This window comes from Cariama cristata, unplaced genomic scaffold (assembly GCF_000690535.1).
Source record: "Cariama cristata isolate BGI_N322 unplaced genomic scaffold, ASM69053v1 scaffold15269, whole genome shotgun sequence".
Lineage (NCBI taxonomy): Eukaryota > Metazoa > Chordata > Aves > Cariamiformes > Cariamidae > Cariama > Cariama cristata.
This window is the reverse complement of record NW_009635418.1, coordinates 17,195-39,076: the sequence shown is the minus strand read 5'-3', so window position 1 is coordinate 39,076 and position 21,882 is coordinate 17,195. Positions and strand designations below refer to the sequence as shown.

At 38.2% G+C, this 21,882-nt stretch overlaps 1 protein-coding gene across 1 annotated transcript in view; it reads right to left on the bottom strand.

Annotated features, from left to right (window-relative positions):
- LOC104167320 (melanopsin-A-like) overlaps positions 1 to 21,095 on the bottom strand; it is a 24,892-nt gene extending 3,797 nt beyond the window's left edge. Inside the window, exons 1-8 of the mRNA XM_009707546.1 lie at positions 20,799 to 21,095; positions 13,093 to 13,235; positions 11,021 to 11,154; positions 9,635 to 9,838; positions 7,564 to 7,735; positions 6,495 to 6,659; positions 3,104 to 3,211; positions 1,774 to 1,954 (exon numbers count right to left, since the gene is read on the bottom strand). Coding sequence (XP_009705848.1) covers positions 1,774 to 1,954; positions 3,104 to 3,211; positions 6,495 to 6,659; positions 7,564 to 7,735; positions 9,635 to 9,838; positions 11,021 to 11,154; positions 13,093 to 13,235; positions 20,799 to 20,825 — 1,134 coding nt within the window. The 5' untranslated portion in view covers positions 20,826 to 21,095. The remainder of the gene's footprint in view (positions 1 to 1,773; positions 1,955 to 3,103; positions 3,212 to 6,494; positions 6,660 to 7,563; positions 7,736 to 9,634; positions 9,839 to 11,020; positions 11,155 to 13,092; positions 13,236 to 20,798) is intronic.
- Positions 21,096 to 21,882: the final 787 nt, after the last annotated feature.

The following is a 21,882-nucleotide window of genomic DNA, read 5'->3' as shown; positions in this document are numbered from 1 at the left end:
TGAAGCACAAGAGGTTGGGCTAGGCTATTTTCTGGATCCCAACATTTTAAATTGTGTACTGTGCTTCCCATTTCATGCAGAGAGTGTATTGGCACTTACAGTCCCGTTTGACTGAATTTTAAAATGGAAGCAACTTTAGTTTCTGAGCATCTGTTCTGGAGTTTGGCATCTTTTCATTGCAAAGAACTGACTGGAAATTGTTTCTTTAGGATTTTCCAAGGTGCAGAATATCTTTGCATCCACACAAGTACAAAAAAATTGCATAAAGATAATTTATTGCCTTACAGTTTGTTGACCAGCCTTGACAGAAAATATATGTACTGCCTTTCTGCATTGTGAGTGTACGTCTAGAAATCTTGTAGCTTAATTGAGCCACATATGGTGCAAAAAAACCCAAAACAAATTATCAGTGAGCATCAAAGAAATTTTGTTTGTTTGTTTTAAACTTGAGCCCTTCTTTCTGCTCTGTACTTCAGCTAAACTGATATTACTTACTAATAAATCAGAGTATTCTATGGTCAAATCAAATAGTTAAGGGAAACATATATTCTTGTCAGAAAATCTTGACTCTATCATTGTTCTGAGCAAGATTCAGACTTACACAAGGCTTATAGAAAAATCCAGACTAAAGCATGCCAATTGCTTGGAATTTTTTACTTTGGGTAATTTTTGTTCTGCTTTCCACTGTTTCATCTTGAGTATTAAGAGCTGCTTTCCTAAGCAAAAACAATTGTTGATTTGTTTGTATGGTTCCCCTTCCCCCCGCACTGATAGCAGCACAAGAACACACAGTGTTACTGAAGGAGTCTGTTGGTGTTTTAAGAATCCAGATTCACAGTCTAAGAGATGCAATATAAAAATGTTCCTTTTTTATTAGCTGGTTTTAAAACCTTCCACCTGAATGGTGGCTACTAGCCAGAAGAATTTCATTTTGCTTGGACAGAGAAGTCAAAAGAATAGAGAGTGCAAAGAAATTGAAATGTCACTGTTAAAAACAACTGTCAGAATTCAGCGCTTGGCTGGATTAGATAAAATTATTACCTTGACTATGAAAAAGAATCACCAAGAAAATTATGGCGTTTCATGTATTTGGAAATTTCATTTAAAACAATTGCAATAAACTAACTAATGTGCTTAATTACTTACTTAGTAATGTAATTTTGGGTTGCAAGAGCCTGGGATGCCAAATATTTGCCCTGTTTTCAGCTGCCGTGCAGAACATTTGGTTTCACTTAGCCTGGCAGCAACAAGCTGTTGAGGTCTTCTGTGAGAATGATTCTGTGATGGATTTACTGATTTGTCTAAATCTGATGATTAATATGTTTCCAAATACATCCCACTTCACTTTTCTGAAAGCATTATCTGTTTCATTACAACCTTGCTTTCATTAGAGAACTATTTAGTGACTAGCAGTTTCTTTTTTGTGTGTGTCCAGACTCCAAATATGTGGTCAGACAAGTACACCTTAGAATTATGATCAGACTTTCAAGGGTGCTCTGACTCTAAGCTTCCCTTGCTTTCTAAAATTCCTGTTGTTCTGTCTTTCTATTCTTCCTTCAGTGTCACCAACCATTGAGAATACAAGATCTACCTTCTGCTTTTACACTTCAGCCTTCTGTCTTTTATTTCACATTCTCCCTCTACTTTCTATGGAGCTCTTGTAATGAGCACCATAATGCATTTCATCGAAAGAATCTACCACTTTGAAGGACGGTATATGAAAATGAATTACTTTGCAATTAAAAATGGGGGTATGGGAAGTGTCTCCCTTACTGATTCACTGTCAGAGAGAGAAGACAGTCGCCTTTCTCCTTTCTGCGGCCCACTTATTTCAGAAGATTGGCTGGTTACGGTCGCCCGTCTGGAGGAGGGATAACTGCTGAAAGACCGTGAGTCTTTAGGAGAAACTCTCAGCAGGGATCCAAGGCAAGGAACATATGTTGCAATGGCTGTTCTAATGGATGAGAGGTAGAACCAGTCAGATTTTGTCTGTTAGCACGAAAATTCAGTCATTATAAACAATGCATTTATTCAGAGAGAGGAACTAATGCTGCATGGACTGGGAAATTACTGGGTACAAAAAGAGTTTTCCAGATATCTGATGTCTCATATACAATCACCCTGCAAGATCACTTATTCACAGTGTTCTGCAGAACTCAAATTTATTGCTTGGCAGGGATAAGGGCATTAAAACATAACTCTTCGAACTGAAGGGAGCTATTAAAATGTTTTATCTGCTTTCAGCTTAATCAGGGCAAAAGTAAAATTCTGTCCCTTTAAACGGAACCTTGCAGAAGTACCACATAATGAATTATTTTAATCTTCCCCTAAGCGGCTATTCTAGCTTCCTCTTACACATCTGTGCTGGCTATCTGTAGAGTGGTACAAAATGTGCAGTTATATTACAGTATTTCTTTCCTCATATGCAGCGTAAGGACACTCTTTTGCTTAGCCTTCCTCTTCCTCCCAGCATTCCCCACTTAGATGTTCATGCCCACCTCTTCTCTATCCAGTTCCCCAGTAGGTCTTTGTAAAGGGTGAAAAAACAGCACATATATATGGCTTTGCTGCTGACCGTCAGATCTCATGGCCTACATCTGAACTTGATATGGTAATGATCCTAGATGTTACAACTCAGAAGAGATACTATCTGAAATATGAAAGCTTGAAGAAAGGTGGGGAGGATGCACAAGATAGGGAAGAGGTGGATTGACTTGCTGAATTGCATCTCTCACTGGCCTGGTTGATTTAACAAACTGCTATTTGCAACACTGACAAATGTCTGCATCTCTCCTGAAGATAGCTAAAAAATTTATGTGCTTTTCTTTGAGGTGGAAAGGTCTCTCTCTTTTATCGTGTAATCTGTAAGTACAGATCAGTATCCATAAACATCTCTGACTCCCATCTGCATAGTAATTTGTTCCAAGTACAAATTCCACTGACATTTATGTGGCATTGAGAAGTTTTCTTGGGGAGGGCGAGACTGTCTTGCAGAGGTAAAATGAGCAGGTGAAGCAGAGTTCAGGTACTAGTCCTAAAAGTGACAAAGTTACTGTCTGATTTTCTTTGCTATATTAAACATAGCTTATAAGAGTGAACTTACCTGTATTTGGGGTGAGTGATGGCATAAATGATGGGGTTATGGATGACAGAAGCTTTGGCAATCACAGCTGGTATGGAGTTCATGAAGGGTGTTAGGACGTGGGAATACCTAGAGTAATGCAAATGCATTATACTTTTAGTATTGAATTCTATGTAGTTTATGCAATTATACACTGACAGGACAATGCTTTATTAGTACTTCAGAAAGAGCAAAAGGGGGAGTTCTGTACCCAAACAGTGAGAGAACACATTTTACATCCTTTCCCTGTAAAGATCAACACCAGCCTAATGGCATTTCTGAGAAACATGAGTTTCTTGGGGCTTCTCTTGCAGCACTTCACTGCTGTGACTCAGGATGGTGGTGTTGCCCATGTTGTTTACCCTAGGGACAAAGTCAGCCTTCAATAAGCGAACGTGCGTTCATCAGAATAGCTGTCTGTTCCAAACTCAGTAGATATACTTGCTGAGTAATATGTCACTAAATACGTGTGCAGAATGAGGCATAAGATAACTAATAAATCAATTTTCTATTCAAACTTTATTTTTTGCCTGATCTGAACTAAAAAATGAAGGGGAAGTATTTTTCTGAACTAAGCAGTGAAGGGAAAGTATTTTCAGGTGTCATACATTATGCTTATGTGTTACTGTGACCATGCATACATGCAGGTGATGTGACCCTAAAGGATAAAAAAATTATGCTTGAAGTCTATCTGCCATGCTGCTGTCAGCCAGTTAATTTTTGAAGGTAGCTTGAAGTAGCTCATAAGGTCTTGTCCAGAAGAAAGTCAACAGAACAGCTCAGACCAAAATAACAATAACATTTCATAGGCAGTTTCTACCAAGCATATTCTCCATAGACCTGCTTAGAGGCTATGAAGACCTATTTCTGCATTGGTAGGAAGAGTTCTAAGTGAAATGGCCCAGTAAGTCAGTCTTTCCTCCCATGGATAACATCCTTTCTTTATCACTGCTTTGCTTCCTAAGACAGTCTAAGTTCCATCTTTCAATTAGCCTTGTACTCCTATAATATTACGGGAGAAAACAAGTTTTCCTCTCAGTCCTCTCTCAGAAGAAGGTCTCTCATGTGAGTGCTGCAAATAAACAATGAAGAGGATTGCATAAGTAGGTAGCAGATCATCTTCCTGGTGAACAAATTTTTTATCATACTATGGGAATATTTGTTCTCTGTGATGAGGTGGAAATGGTTTAGCAATGGTAATACAGGAATCATTTTGTCATGAATACTGAGATGCCATTTTACCTCTAATTTAAGGCTTTTCTCTGATAAGCATATTCTCCATATACAACTTTTAACATGGTTTCTCTTAATCATACTTTTAAGCATTGGTTAGAGGTGAAATTCTTCACGGATTGTAGAGAACACACAACAGTATGACATTGCTGGAATGGAGTTTTTGACACTGAGATGAGAGAGAGAGAATGCTTTGGTAAGACTGATGGAGAGTTCAGCTAACAGGAACAGTGACAAAGGCTTTTGTTTAAGCTAACCATTCCCAGAAAATACAACCTGTAGACCAACAACGTTACTGAGCATGACTGTGTGGTAGCTCAGTATTCCCCATCCAAAATATTTTCGAAAGAAATTAAGGTTCTTCCTTCATTTTGTATATGTCGTTGCACTGTCAGATGAGTTGTCCTTAATCCAAGACTATAGCCACAGACTCGATGTCTGCCTCCCATATGTGGCATGCAGTGATTTTGTCTGAGTTCATTGTAATAAAAGTCCACAGAACGCCTCCAGGCTTGGTCTGTTAATCTCTGAAAAAGCCCAGAAGGACTGCATAAAAGGCGTAGCTCAGAAATGGAAAAAGAGCTGAATGAAGCGGTGTTGCTCACCAGATGTCTTCATGAGCAAGATTTGCAAATGCTCATTTGTCACATACTGTAGAGTTATAAAATTGTGCATTTGTTCAGATTTTTGTCAGTGTGAGACATGGGCTAGAAGTCAAGTTCTTTTCATCCTAAGGGAGATGCTGAATTGTGTGGGACAGCCTGACAGTTCTACGTAGCTAAAATGGTTAGCTGAAAGCATCTCCTAATTTTTTTTTTGAGGTATCTTAGAGCAAGTAGTGCTGCAAGGTAGCTGTGTTGCATTTCTTCGTCTTCTTGCTCTTCCTCTGTCTCTAGCTAGTCACTTATCACCAGTGGTGGATGCCCAGTACCTAAGTCCCTCTGTGATAGGAAACAGGACACTGGGACACAGCCTCAGGATTTGCATTTCTGAGAGAGGAATATGTTTACCTTCATGGAGAAAATGTTTGTTGCTGCTTGGAATTGCCTCTCTGGCTACAAAGGGAGAGAATCCTCTTTTCTTAGCATTTTTTCTTCTTAAGCATAAGATTTCAGAAGTGCTATGTTTAGGAAGCTGCCTTCCTAAGCTATGTTTGAGAAGAGGCCCTGCAGTGGCCTCTTCCTTAAGTGTGTAACAAAAATCACCCCTGCCTCCCGAAGTGCTCCGTCATAAGTAAATTTATCCTGTGTGTCAGTTTTAGGAAAACCTACTTTTTATTTCTGACTTGAAAAATACAAATAGAAGTGTTTTGTACTGTTATAGGAGTCTTCCACTTGATTTGCAGCTGACGACTTTCTAAAGCAGATAGTCACACCCATTTTACAAAGGCTAAACTGAAGCACAGGAAAATTCACATGTTAAAATGGGAGAAATATCCACATAGAGCCAAAGCATCTGGACTCCCAATCCATTACTTGTACCTGGATTGTATCAACTATAGTCTGGTGTCAAGCTATGTACAGATACTGTATTAATAGTATCATGCTTTTGTTGAAATTACTGTATAAAATACTGGCAATTAAAGAGATGAAGGACATGCTTAGATGAATCATATTTACAATCTTTTATGTCCAGCATCAAAAAGCTCCTCAATGCAAGTATGTCATAATTTTAAACTTGCTTATACATGTAAGGAATTTCAGCAATTTGATGTAACACAAGAAAATGAATAGACTTCTGTAAGTAAAAGAAGTAGAGAAAGAAAAGAGAATCAACCCCTGGGAGGATCTTTTTGGGCCCCTTATTTAGCACTTTGGTGCTAAATAAATTTCAGATAGTTCAAATATCCTAGCGCAGAGAATCTGCATTCAGAAATAATCAGCACAGTAATGTTATGTTGCCAGTAATAACCTTCCTTTTTTTTTTCTTATTTCTTTTACTTTTTTTTTTAAAGTCAAACTAAGAAAAAATCACAGTCAGCATGTGCCTCATTTGTTAAATGTCACTCCTAAATACATGAATATTTTGGATGCACTTCAGGCATTAAACTTAACAAGTAGCTTTGACTTTCATCTCTCTTTTACAATTTCACACCTTTTGCTTTCACTGAATATTCCTTTGCTGATACATTCATAATTACCCAGCAAAAGCTACCAGAGCAACAACAGAGTATGGTGACCAGGAAATGACATAAAGCAAGATGACAATCAGTGCAATTTTTGCCATCTTCCACTCATTTTTCATCCTCTGATACTGTTTCTGGAGCCCTTTGTTTCCATGTTTGCATCCAAATGTCTGAATAGACCTAGGGGAAATAAACATACAACAGCAAAAAAAAGGAGGTAGGTAATTGAGCAAATAGCTTCATAAAATGGGGCAACAATTACTCTTATGCTAGTTTATGCTAAAAGTCACGCACTTCTAATGCATCGTAATGTATGTATGTGACCAGTCCTTCATAATTCAATGCATTTTTGTTGCACTAATCAGTAGCAAAATTCACATGTGCTTCAGTGAGGAAAATAGTCCTGTACTGGAAGAATTTCCACATCAATCAGATATTCAAGCCAGTTGAACAACGCTATATTAAATATAGTTAGAGAAGTCTTTGCTTCCCTAGTTCCCATTTTGCTACCTTACTCTCACTCTGTGCTTCTGAGCTATATGACTACATATGCTGATAACTACAGGACAGATATCTACGGATTACAAATGTAGTGGCAGATATTGGCCTTTATTTTCACATCAACAGTTTTTATTTCAGAGACCTGCAATTAAATGTTTTACCTCTTTTTCACCCTTTGTCAAACATAGAATTTGTAGTTCAATTTCATCTATTTTTCTGTGGAATCGTTGTTGATACACCGTTGTTAGGTGTCTCTGATGTCCCTTTAGTATTTCTTTTGGTTGGCTAATCTCTGTAGTCCTTTCTTATCCTTCAGATTTCTATTGCTGCTACTCATACCCTTTCTGGCATTAGTAGACAATATACTGAACAGCTCTGGCTTAAATTCAGGAATGGCCCTTCTAAGGATCATACTTCTTACCATGTTGACTATTGACAGAATTCTTGTTTGGTTTTCTGTCTCAGTTGTGCATACAAATTAAAAGTGAAAAACTTCCCAATATTTTTCTGTTAGTCTTTGTTTTAAGAAAACAAGCAGTCACTTAAACAGAAGGATAAAAATTTAAGAGTGTTGGTTACTTACTTGTTGGCCTTCTTGATAGCCTCAAATATAAAGACATAGCTGTATATGATAGCAATCAAAGGAATGAAAAAGACAAAGCAGAAAAGCAGCATCGTGTAGGCACGGACGGATGGTGTGAAAGTCATGTAGTCCCAGGAACAGGAAGTCAGCAGACCCTCGGGAACATATGCACCTAGAAAGAAAGACAGAGAAGGCATAAGCCGTGAAGTGATTCTTACTCTGAGTGCAGAAGTTAGAGAAAGATACTCAGAATAACACGGGATTTAGTCCTGTTCTCTTAAAGGGAAAAAGAGTTTAAAAGGATACGATTCTTCATTTAAAACACCTCTTTTATTTTCTTTTACTCTGTTGCCCTATTGTGTTTATGTTTATCAGTCTAAGGCTTCAGATCAGAAAACTGAGTAATTTTGTTTCAGTTCTTGAATATTGTTTAAAGCTCAACATAGTCAAAGGGCATCTCTCCAAATACTTCAGTGGGTCTTGAATCAGGCCTGTATTGTTTTTAAATATCTCCATTTCCTGTCAAATTGCTGTCTTCCCAAGAAGTGAAATGAAACTGATTGCTATAGCTGCCACTTTTTTAAGCTTGTGCAGATAAGAAAAATTTACTGTGCAAAGGAGAAAGATTTATTGTGCAGATCAAATCAATTTTGTCATGAAGTAAAGTACAAGTAAAAGAAAATCATAAATACAAAATATTCTGCCTGAAATAAAATATAATATGTGTAAAGGAACTGTGTCAAACTGTTAAGTAAAGAAATTGTCAACAGCAATGTCTTTTTACCTTTGTATTTTAATTTTCACTGTTTACAGTGATATTTTCTGTTGAACTCTTAAAAGCATTGCACCAGATGTGCTCAGATGCATCTAATTACCATATGAGAGTTGGTACTGTGGGTACTATTGGAATCTAATTACAAGATAACAACACCCTTCAGGCAATTATTCCACCTTCTCCAATTAAGAATCTAGAATCTAAGACTGTATTGTGATTTTGTTGTTCTAACATCTCCTCATTCAACTAAAGGCTGCTTGTCCCAGTGATGCAGTTTGCCTGTTTAAACATGCTTCACATTTATGGGGGACGAGAATGACAATAACAAGACAATAACAAAAATCTGCTGAAATTCTACTCAGTAACTGAGTTGGATGCAGCATCCTTTGGGAAAATCAAACATTGCTATGTTCTCACCTCAGCTGAGCTGACACATTCTCTTCTGGAATTAGGGAACACAGTAATGGGCTCCCTAATGATAAGTTCATTCTATATCACTGAATCATAAATTCATTCTAATTTACTGACTGAAACGGTGACTCATAGGAAACTAATTAATGATAGTGAGGCACGTTCGAATGAGGAAGAATAACAGAAACTCTCTTTGTTACAAGTTGCAAAGATCAAGATGCTGTATGTGTTCCAATTTGCAGGCATAAAATTGACATTTACAAAAGTAAATTAGCTAGGTAGGTAGTTATTACTAAATGCCATCCTTATTGGAAGCCTTAGTGAAGATACCAATGGCTGAATGGAGACTGTGACCAACACTTAGTGCAACTTGCCCATCTAGCACACAGTCAAGACTTACTGAAGATGTACTTGCACAAAATACTCAGACTGTATTCCTCTTTTATGTGAATAAAGAAAATTAAATTGATACTACTGTCTTACACAGCACCAGTGTCTTTGGCGAGGAAGAAAGTCATCAGCAAACCACAAATACATTTATTTCACTTTTGTACTGTTGTATTTGGTTCAACAGAAGTAGGTATGGGATAATAGGCAGGCACAGCCTTCATAAATTTTGGCCTTGATTTTATCTACTGTTCTTTATTCAGTAAGTAATGAGCTTAAGGAAAAGTGCCATTGTCATACAATATGCTGTAATACACACCAGATTTTTTTTTCTTTTGATTAGAGTTCTTCAGTTTCAGTATGTATTTTATTAGTTTTCTTCAAATTGATTTATTCAAGCCTAATATGCAAGCCATTAATTCAGCCCTCTTCTATACCTATAACTGGTGTTTAATCCAATGCTATGAGGGAAAAAAACTTTTATTCCATTTCACTTACTCCATCCAAAGAAGGGTGGGAGGCTCCAAGCCAAAGAGTACAGCCAGACTCCTACCAGGATTATTAGGGCCTTCTTCTTAGACGTCACTCGAACAGAAGACAGAGGTTTTGTGATGACAAAATATCTGTCCAAGGCAATCACCGTCAAAGTGATCATAGATGTAATGCCAAAAAGAGCTCCGCAGAAGGCATACAGCTCACAGCCTTTCAATGAAGATGACAGAAGTAGCAGTGAAATTAATTTACCCATGCTAATTAATTTCTGGGAGAGTTCAAGTCTGTGTTTCTTGTGAACTAATATCTTCTGGAATTTGTAAAGCAATGGAACTTCAGTTTTCCTGCAGTTGTAATGCTATTTCAAAGCTGCTGTCTGTCTTGCTAATTACATTATCCATGGATATAAACGTCAAAGATTTTGTTTGCTTGAATTGCTGGAGACAGTGATACTTAACATATTTGCACTCCTTGATTTCTGATATTTCTAGTGGGATCACTTCAGCAGTCCATTAATATCTTGTTTAACTCCAGTTTTACTGCAGCTCCCATGGAAACAGCTGTTTTGCTTAACAATGGATTATAGCTACTTTAATATCATGGAACCATTTATATCTCAAGGTCAGCATAACTGAAGTAAATATGCAGACTATGAATATATTAATGAGTGATTTTGCTGAAGTAAATATGCAGACTATGAATATATTGATGAGTGATTTTAATTATTCAAACAACCTAATGATTAAAAGCAGGGATTTGGGTTGGTGTTTTTATTTTAACATGTTATGCAATTGAACCTTTCATGGAATTGAAAAAAAAAAAAGTGGTTTTGGTCATCAGAGATCAAAATAGCAACATTACTTCTCTGACCTTCCTCTCTGTCAATACCTGTTGAAAAGGCAAAGACTAGTCTTCTGCCTACTACAGTTATACAGGAAGAATGAAAGCACAGGAAATTTTCATTTAGTACTTCTGTTGTGAAAACTCACTTTTGCCAGGCTTTCTTGCCTCACTTTGCCAGGTGCAAGTCCCAGAGCACGTTATTTAGAAGAGCTTTTAAGCTGATGTGTTGAGGGGTGGTGGTTCTTTGTCATGGGACTCTACGAGTAACTAAGCTATGAGATGATTGGGGAAGAATGCTGGCAAGAAGACTAGTCCTGTTGGCAGTGTCACCTTTGTATCTCTCTCACTATGTAATTTTCCTCTCCCTGGTGGGAATGTATTTATTGCACACAGACAAAAATGTTCAAAGAAACATTTGTGTCAACATTGAAACAATGTTGAGAAACGTTCTCAATATTGCAAGTGTACCTGAGGATAAGGAAATAGTAGATCAACTGCCGCTATGGTAAGAACATACTTAGTGATATCTTAGAAAGAATATATACAAACCTTTCTCACCGAAAATCCAGCGTTTGTGGAGGCTGTTGGTGAAAAAAACTGGAGACTGTGTAACGGACATCAGGAAGTCACTAATGGCTAGATTGATGATGAATATGTTGGCAGGAGTCTGAAGGCTCCTACTCCTACAAAGATCAAAAAGAATGTTGCTAAACACTGCTGCACTGTTTAATTATGTTGTTACTCTTTCCTGTGAGTCTTGGCAGCTTCACAAATACCAAGGCACACTACATAGCAAGCTAGAGCAGAGTGCTTCTCATTTCCCTCACCAGAGAATATAAGCAAGGCTCATTTTTACACCTTTATGCTCCTGGGCACTTTAGAGGATTGTTCTGATAACCAGCTCAGTGATGAGGATAAATCATATTGTTCTTTAAATATTCTGACCCAGTGCACTGCATGTCCGTGATTAACAGGAAATTAAAGTTGATGTACTCTGGATTTCTGGATCTGCGTCCTGTTAAGCAGGGGGAGGGGAGCTCATTTTCCACTGCTGATAAGATCAACGGTGACTTCCAAATACAGGGATTAAGCAAACTCACTATGTACCACATCCAGCATTTTGTTCTACATCAGTTCTTCTCTATGACACTCATTTCACTGCTCCAGACACTGACTTTAAAGAGAGCAATGGTCAGCCTTCAGTGTATCCTGCCTATATATGTTATTCATAGTATTATAGTACAGTGTTTTAAAGGGTACACATACAAACTCAACTGAGAGCTCCTCAGTTTGGGGCTCAGTGTAACATTTTAGCTCCTTTCTCAAATTTTCAGTCTTAGACACAATTGAAAAATACCAGAATAAATGATGGGTTCTTTGTACTGGTCCAGAATTAATCACTAGGACTACTGTCCCCCATGTGTCAATTTAGGAGCAAGGAGATATTAGTAGTAGATGCTTATGGGCCGCTTTTATTTGTTCAGTAGTCTGCAAAGTTACTGAACATATTTCTGTTTCAGGCAGCTGGCTGTCTTACAGTTTGCCATTGCTTGAGACTGCATTGTAGGCATCTGATGTGCTCTCCGAACTTCTGATGTACTTGTTACTTTGCTATCAATATTCCTTTCTGTCTTCATAACATCTTCAAATGAAGACAAGCTGTATCTTCCAGTGGAACTGCAACTGCCATGACTGGATTTCCTGTATGGGACCAGCCAAAGAGGTAAGCTTGCTCACGTACTTCATCCTCACATAGCTGGTCTGCATGCCAACACCTTTTCTGTTCTTAAGACCATGTCGTTTACACTTAAGTGTTGGTATCTACTCTGAACACACATACTGAAACCTACTGTTTAACGTGCCACATAAATGTAGGCTCAAGACCCAGACTACTTTTGTCCACACTCCAGTGATGTAAGTTAACACAGCCAAATTATCATATAATTGCTATTATTTTGGTGGATTTTGTTAGTGCCTAAAGACTAATCATGAAGTAGAAGCTCACTGGCCTGGTCATCATACCAATGCTCTACCCCAGTGTGACGAAACAGAAAGAGGATGCGTGAACATGAATGGTGAAAATATCACATTGTTGTCAGAGATCCAATTTCTTTCAGATGTAAGAGTTGGAATGCCACTTTAGGTAAAGGGAAATAAGCCAAGTGTTAGAAAATGTGAAAACAAGAGACATGGCCAGTAAGGAACAGAGGGGAAAAGAAACTAAGTAGTAAGCAGCAGGAGAAAGGAAACATCTAAAATAGAGAAGACATGTGGGAGACACAAGTGCAAAACATCCCATCAGTCCCATGCAGACACAGTTCAGCCAGTAGAAAAAAGTTCACTGGAAGGTTTCTGCTTTGGCTGCTTTTCCATTGCTTGGCGTATCTGGGTGATTCTTTGCAATTTGCTAACAATTTTGCTATGACTAGGGTTAATGGGAGGAAAACAGAGGAAAATGGCAAATTGCCACTTTTTTTCCTACAGCAATGTCTCTTGGTGCGTTTTCTTATGTCTGCCTAGTAATCTGATAGTATGCGTATGTTGCATTTGCAGAGCACAGTGAAGGTACTGTTAAAGTTCATAAATCTGAGTATTTAAAAAACTATCCAAAAGAAAGATACCTGCAGAAAGTGTAGATGACCAGGAAATTACCCAGCGTTCCTGTGATCCCCACTATAAGAATGACTACTCCAATTGTATAATGGGCATGGTCTGGGACATCCACTGTAGGAAAGGCACCGGGAACATCTTGCATTGTCATCTTCTGTGGAGTAAACAAGAGGTCATAGGTTTATTGTCAGACTTCACTGAATAAGCTGGCATGTGCTTCTCTAGAAGAGGAAATGGTCAAGAACGCAAAAAGACAGCAAGCAAAAAAAAAAGCTAATTGCTTTCAAATTACATTTACTGTTGATCATCTTCAGGGGATAAATATGCCATCAGCAGTGCAAAGATCAAAGGGCAGTTTGTATGTTTACTATTGATTTACAATTTTGGTGAAGAAAAGCAATCTATTCTCTCGCAAAAGAAAGATAAGGATATAGAGGAGAAAAAGAGAGATAGGAAGGGACCCTTTTCATTCCCTCTGACATCAAGTAATGCAGTACTTAACAAGAAGTAAGTTTTCTGTAGTTTTCATTTCAGGAAAGTTTCTGTACCTGTGAAGTATGATTTCTGTTGTCCTCTGACATCACTGGCTAGACTTCTCTAAGTACAAATGATCTATGGATAAACATGCATTCATTCCTTTTCTAGTATGGCAATTTTATTTCTCCCACTGAATAACACTGAATTGCAAGCTGCCCTCAAGACTTGGTTACCAAAAGCCTGGCAGCATTGAACAAGTCTTTTTGAAACTAAATTAAGGATCAGAAAAACTAAAACACAAATCCTTTATACCTTATGCCTGGTTTCCATACCAGTTCTGCTTTTGCTGTGCCCTGGACGAAGGTATTTTGCTCTCTGTGAAGTGTATGATAAAGCACTTGATGAAAGCATTTGTGTCTTAATCAACTAATAACTCATAGCAAAATCCAGTAGTCAAGTATGAAGACTACAACATTTTAAATAATAATTTAAAAACTTTTTAGTTAAGTATCAGGAGCCACAAGCACATTTTAGGCCAAGTGACCCCACATTAGTAATGAAGCAAACAATAAGGCTGCACCCAGGAAGCAGGATGACCTCATAGAAATTGAAGAGGAGAGAACAGCTGTCCAGACTGTCACTGTTCTGCTGCCTTTTGATACAAGGTCAGGCAAGGAGACTTAAACACTCACCTATGTGCAACTGCCACTGTCCTAAACGTGACTTGGCTAGTGGAGTCCAACCAGCTAGTGGAGTCATGAAAAATACCAACTCCTGTCCTCATTCATCTGCATGGGCAGATCCTGTCTCTTCTTCATAGCCAGGCTTTTCTCATCAAGGGTGGCACTCACTCTGGAATGGCATGCCATGACCACTGCTCATAGCTCAAGCCTGGAAGCTGCAACCTTGGCATTCCTCAGCTACTGAGCAACAAGAATCACACCAGGGTTGAGAAAAGCCCGGAAAATACTCTGAATCATTTGTAGCCTCCCTGCTGTGAATACTGTCAACTTGGCTGTCGCCTAGGATCCAGGACAAGGGAATTGCCTATACCAAGGTCTGTGCCTGTACCAAGCTTAGATAGTGTTCTAAGGCTGGATATGTTCTTTCCAATCACAAGTACTGGCAGGTGATGGTACAGCTGTTATATGCAGTCATTCCTTCCCAGGAAAAGGAAGGCTGCTGGTAGGAAAGGAGGAAAGTGCACAGAGGTAGATAGGAAGTTCTCCCTTTTATGCTACAGTTGTGTTAGTAGTTGGCATTCACTGTTAGAGTGCAACTCAGAAGTGCCTTTAACAACACCTCAGTTATCATAGGAGATGGGTATTTTCAGACAATAGAGGCAGGCGTTACTTCTGAATACATCTGTGAGATTGGGCTGAAGTTATTAGAGACGGTATGTATTTAAAACCAATGTGCCAGTAGCAAGAGGTGAACCCCAGGAGTGTCTGGAATTCTGGATGTGATTGTCTTTGCTTGTGTGCTGAAGATCTGCCTGCAGCAATCCTCGACAACTACAACACACTCCTGGGGTTTCTATGTTAGCAGCAATTAAATGCTGGACAAATACTGTGATCTTAGAGAGAGAAAATGTAACTCTGGCTGTTACTGTAATTGGAGCAAAATGTTAAGGTTGATGCGCTAAGTGAATGACAGTGTTGTGGCATTTATTGTTCAGGTTACTGCAGCAAAGTGTAAGTTGGTATCACGTCATCAACACCAGTGGGCATCTTGCCTAGGTAGAAATTGCTGTTCTTAACACACTGCCAGTAAAATAACCAAAAAAATCCCATACTAATAGCAAGTGGAGAGGGAGAGTCTGAGATAAAACTGTTTTAAATAAATGAGATTGAATGTTCTTTGGTTTGGGTTTTATTTTTCTCCTTAGCCTTGTGGCTAGAACAATTTTTAACTGCTGTTCTACAGAGAGTTAATGATGATTATTAATGGAATGGAGATTTCTGATGTTTTTCCCTGTAGCTATCCATTTAATCAGAACTGGATCAAGGTAACAGAAATGAAGCAACTAAAGAAGCTTGTTTTGGCTACAAAGAACAGATTAAAATGGCTTTAATTTGAATTAAATTTGTGGAGGACTAAGGACAAGGAAAATTTTAAAAGATAAATACACAGCAAAATCACAAGAGAGGAAAGGTTATTTAAGGGACAGTATAAGACTTCAAATGACTTATTCAGGAATGAAACACGTTCAGAGTCAATAAAAATGCCAAGTATAAAAAACATAAAGGAATAATATTTATACTGGAGCCATGATAGGACATAAATAATACTAAATAGATGGGCAAAAAAAAGGTCTGTGGCAAAGAGGAATAAATTCACATTTTAGTGTTGACTTCATGTAGGCCTGAGATTTTTACTATAGGGTCCAACTCTGGCTCTCCTCTAAGAGGAAAAAGTCAATTATTAAAAAAAGTCATTTCACTGTTTTTATTGAAAATATAGATATGATTCAAAGCTTCTTTAAGTCAAAGAAAGGTACTAGTTGACCAATGAGGCATTAGATCAGGCCTAAGCACTTCTAATTCGTCACTAAGTTGCATACATACAGCTTCCTTACTAGAAGATGAAAACACGTGCCTGTATAAAGTTCAGCTCTAGATCTTCTACAGGAATTGTATGTCAAAAGAAAGGACAGGGAGAAAAAGATAGTGTTTCAGGAAATCAGGTCAGTAGGATACTCAAGAAATCAGACAATTCCCAAAGCTTTTTCTCTATTCAGTTTCTCCAGCAGATTAGCCTTGTTTAGTCTCTGTCTTCTGTTGTCACCACATGGTATGACTACTTGATTGGCAGGAGAGAATAAAAATCCTACTGTTGCAATCCCCACTGTAGCAGTTGACCTTTGAGAATACTCTGAACAACTATTTCAATTGCATTCTTGCCTTGCCTGTTCTTCTGTTCAGCTTGCTTTTTAATGAAGATAAGAAAAGTAAACAGGCAAAACCAGCACATCTTTATTTCTCTTCCAAGTGATATGACAACACAGTTTATTTAATGTAACATGGTTCAAAACATCACCAAATGCACAAAGAAACTGAACTGGCAGCTAAGAGGTTGGACATTTTCCAGTGGATGGACAATGGACTACAGCTTTCCTGAGTCAACAAGTAAAAGATGCTTGCACCTGAGGCTCTGGACCAATGGCTCTGCCATTATACCCACAGACCAACCATGCTGTGGGTGGCTTAGATCAGTATTAATTCTGTAGGAAACAGTTCATTGGGAAGCATCAACTTCCTGACAGTCATTCAATATAAATATAGCACATTTCTCAAGCAAGCAAACAAAATGGTCATGGAAGCTCTGGAGGACATGAAGGTAGTAACTGTAATGTAACAAAATTTCTTCACAGTAAGTACTGAGGGTCAGTTGGAGAACATATCACTAACAAAGGATGGCAGTTTAGTCAACCTTAAAAGCAGGCTTTGTAATATCATTTGGGTGAATATGAAAACTGGCCTTTTGCTAGAACTGTAAAAGAATTTGGTTTTAATCTCTGATAGGCATGTAATTTGTTATTTATTATTTATTGACACTATAGTGGATAATTTTGATGTGGTAAGGAACTTGGGAAGGACCACACTGGTTCAAACCAGATCTGACAAAACACTAGCCTGCCTTTAGTGATAACTGGGTGTTTCACAGAGCTGTGAAACATGCATAATAAACAGTGATATGGGAATTTAATTTTCAATATAGATTTTTAGCAGTTGGTTTGTACCCTAAACCAGAATTATTATCCCTTTGAAAGGATAATCTTAGTGGAGGATATTTTTATCCTCCACATATAGATGTAATCCTTTTCTAAATCCTACTCTATCATTTGCCTCAATAGAGTCAGTGTCAAGAAGTTATGAAGTTACGAAGTTGCTCTGCGTTAGTGTATTTCCTTCCAGCAGGCTTAAGTGTGTCCTCGCGGAAACACTAGAGTAGAGGGAACCAACTAGGTTTCCTGCAGTCTGCCGCCTTAAAATGCTCATTGTTGTCCCTAAAGGAATGCGTGTCTACTGCCTACAAAACAGCTAAAACAACTGAAATGACCGTTCAGTTACCATTCAGTAAACTTGACTGAGACTTACAAACTTGAGATGCTTTTTTGGGAGTTTGGAGAAAAGGAAATGTTTTATAGATAAGTATGTCTAAATCCTTGCTGTTCTGGGCTTGTCTGTGGAGGCTGCAGCACATCATGGAGCCTCGTTATTCTGTATTTATGGCCTGCTGCCACAGGGAGGCAGAATTCTTCCTGGAGGGCCAATTTGAGGAGCCAACCTGCTGCTTTGGGAAGAGAGCAGCACACAGTCCCTTCTGCTAAGGCTCGGTGCAAGCAGAGAAGGGGTGAAAATGAATCAGCCACAGAGAACATCAGTGTACAGCAGAACTTGTATTTCACCATGAAGTTTGTCACGACCCTGCAAGATACTGGTCTGAAGAGAGTTAAAAGTATAAAGGAATTCCTTTGCAGTCCAGGACAAAACCATGATTCCCAAGTGATTTGCCCAAGTTAGAAGGAAATCTAGATCAGATATAAAACCCAGGAATATTTGATGCCTGTATCTATTCTGTGTTGGGAATCTCTTTATTATGCACATTTTCCTAAAGAGAAGGCTTTTTAAATAGTTATTTCATAATTGATTTTAAAAAAAACCCCAAAACCAACCAAACCAGCTCAGCTCTGAATAACTTCTAGTAGAAGACACACCATTTTTGAAAGTCCAACCCTCCCTTCCTGCCCCGCCGTCCCCCCACACATTGCATGAGAAAAATATTTGTGTATAAGTGAAAAAAGGACAACATGCAAAGAACACAGTTCAACTATTATTGGGGAAAACATCTGTTCTTTGTCAGAGTAAGAAAAAACTCATATCACTTAATTACTGTTCACTTTGAGAGGCTGACGACTGAAGTCCTAACAGTGATGATGGTAGGACCAAGGCCATGCATGTAAATATGTGTACTGAATATATATCATATTTGATACAGTCCACTCCTCGCATTCTCCCAATGGCAAAAGTATAAAGCAAGGCTTAGTTTATACTTAGAGGGAAAGAAGAAATCCTCATAAGGTCATTTGGGGATTTGAACATATTTCAATGCTGGTTCTGATTGATTAATTGATTTATTTGTGTGACATTGTTTCAAAAGCCAGGAACAGAAAAGACTAGGACAAGGACATTTTTCAGCTAGTTCTGCCTGGACATCAGATGGATTGTATCTAATTTGATGTAAAACAAGAGAAGGAAAGGGACATAGGGACTGCTATGTCGTTGCTTTTATGAATTCATCTCGCTTTAGACTGTAGACCATTGGTTTTGCTGAATGAATGTTTTAATGGAATAGCGCCCAGTTCCAAAACACTGCAAGTTTTGGCAGTCCCACATTGACTTTGGCAATGTATCAGGTTCCTTTGTTCTTAATTTTCCTACAAATACAGGTAACGAAGCTGCTTATTTACACAGCATGACTTACACAACCAATGGTAGTGTTAGGCTTTTTACATTACAACAAACCATACAGTTTAGAAAAATTACCAGAACAGAAATACTGTCATTTCCTAGGGTTTCTAGGTGCAGTGTTTGTGCTGCCTACCTACAAGAGGCCTCACACAACTGATAGCACTTATTTTTCTTAACTGTTCCTTGCTCTGATTTCTGAGCTTGCTTCTGTATGCACTTGCGCTGTGATGACAGGCAGCATGAAGAGGAGTGTAATCCCACCTCAATTATGGTTTCAGCAGGGTGACGCTAACTGCTAAGCCCTCTTTCCAGTAGACAGCAGGGCTTTCCATAGATGATGTTTGTCCCATTGAGCAATTTAGACAGCAGATTTTGTATCTTATCTTCCGGATTTAATCTCAACCACAAGCAGCACATATTGCTTTCAGTCCTGAAACTCTCTAAACCAATCTTTGTGTCAAATTAAAATGCAAAAGTTTGAAAATACAGTCACTTGACCTAGGGAGAGGAAACGGACAGCTAATTGCCTCTTTTGGCAGAATAAGGAAAAAATCCATTTTTAATTTTCCAATGTAAATCACTCTGTCCCCAGAATCCTTTTCCATTTTGCCATGCGCTCTCCAGCCCCTCTTCTCCCTCCCTGCTATGTTCTGCTATCCTCTTTCATATGTTATCCATCTAATTTAGCTTGTAAGCGCCTTGGCTCAGGGCACTTCTCTGTTTATTTTTCTATAATACACTGCCCATATCCAGGTTTTCTTAAAAAAAAAAAAATTAACAGGCTGCATTTTTACTATGCAAATAATAAAATATTTACTGGTCCTTAATTATAAATTAGGATCAAACTGAAACACCCAATCCACCCAATCTACCACCAATCCTATATGCATAAAAACTTTTGGAGTGTTTGAAACTTGCACACAATTTTTAAGTGTCCACTGTGTTATGTGGTCCATGCCAAAATACCTGGTGTGACCACATCAAGATTTTAAGTTGAATTTCAGATTTTAAAAAGTTTAAAAAATAGCTTGAGTAATTTTTTCATTCTTTACTTCTAAACAGACTTTTATATAAACAGCAGGTGAACAAAACTTTGTAGTCCTGATAGTATACTGAGATACACAACCAGGAAGAGAGCTTCTGAACTCCTTTGGTTCGGGCTTGTGGGGTGGGTTGGAGAATATTTTTAGCGAGCCCAAAGAAATACCATCCTGAAGCATCACCAGAACAAATTCTCACCTTCACACTTCTAAGGACGTTTTCTTTCTGTTTAGTATTTAACAGCTGAGAAAGAGCTTTGATAGAACTTGCCTGTAAAAATTTCTGAACAGCTCTCTTGGGTAACTGCAAATAACAACTTTTTAACATTTACATAAGCACTCCACTGCACTTACAGACTATTACAGAAATGAAGGGGATTTCCATCATTAATAATAACACAAGAGAGCATTGTGTTTGAACTGCTAAACAGCTGTTTAATGCACAAGAACATGTTTTGATAGTTTGCAACATATTTGGTGTAAGTATTCCTCCCTGTCTTCTGCCCATATAACCCTGCTGAAAAACACTGCTTCTACAGTCCTTTCCCCAGTAAATAAATAGTTAAAGGAATAAAAAGAAGCTTTTAAAGTTTTCATTATGTTGTCCGTTATTGCATTACAGCATTAGATGTGTACATGCACCTTAAATGTCCATTTACAGTTCTATAAACGCCAGCTTTGCCAGCAGAACTACTTGCTACAGCTTTTAGTGACAGAAACACTTACTGTTGGAGCTCTAAGAGGCAGGTCCATCAGTGCGTAGGCATTAGCTTCCGAGTCATTCCATGCATTGAAGGACTCCACAATTTTGGTGCCGTTGGGGTTCTCAGAGGGACAGGAGATCCCCCTTCGAATGGGCTGGTTATTTAGGTGAACAAAATCTAAGCAAAAACAAAGAAAGAAAAGCTCTTTTCTGAATTTAAGTCAACCATTTTACCTTTTTGTGTGTGTAAAGCAGATTGTTAGATTCTCTGGAATAATGTGAGATCCTGTGCAGAGTTCCTCACTAGAGCTTAAGATTGCTTCAGTCCATCTTCAGTTTAGCAAAGGGCAGCAGCAGCGGCTGCCATTTAAATACAGGAGACAGCAGGGTCTGCACATGCCCAGTTTGAAGCTTGTTCTATCCAGATTCCAGCTTCACTTTAATGGCAGTATAAAACTGATGCTCACTTAAAAGTGCTGCTATCTTTTTTGCCTTTGACAAATTTATGTCTGAATTTTAATGCTGTGTCCACATTATCCCTTTATGAAGACAAAGAAGGTAAAAGGTTGACTTCACCATCTGTCTTAAATATTAGACCTTACTGTTCATTTTCACTGTATTGGTGAATTAGTTTTTGTAGTCTGCTTTTAAAGAAGATGTATGTGTACAGTTCTGCTGAAATTGTCTGAACTCAAATAGATTCTGATATTTAACAATGTGCTTGTGTGCACTTCTGTCTTGTAGAATTTAGGTCATGGTTATTTGTTGGTCCACTTCTAAAAATAAACAAAACCAGGGATAAAACCCACTGACATCATCCTTTTCTGCTCTTCAGTTAAAAAAAAAAAAAAAAAGGCACACAAATACTGTAGGCAGAGAACAGCAAATAACCACTTATTTCAAGAGTTGTCTGCTTTCTTTTTCAGTTGTGTTTAGTTAGGGCGTACATGAGCAGATTCTTATTCACATAAATCTTCCTCTACATTGCACTGTGCAAAGAGATACAAATTGCTGTATTGCAAGTTGAAGGCCCATTACTGTGGTAAAGTGAAGTTTAATTGTAATAGAGAATTAGGCACAGAATGTGAAAAAGCTGTTCTACCATAT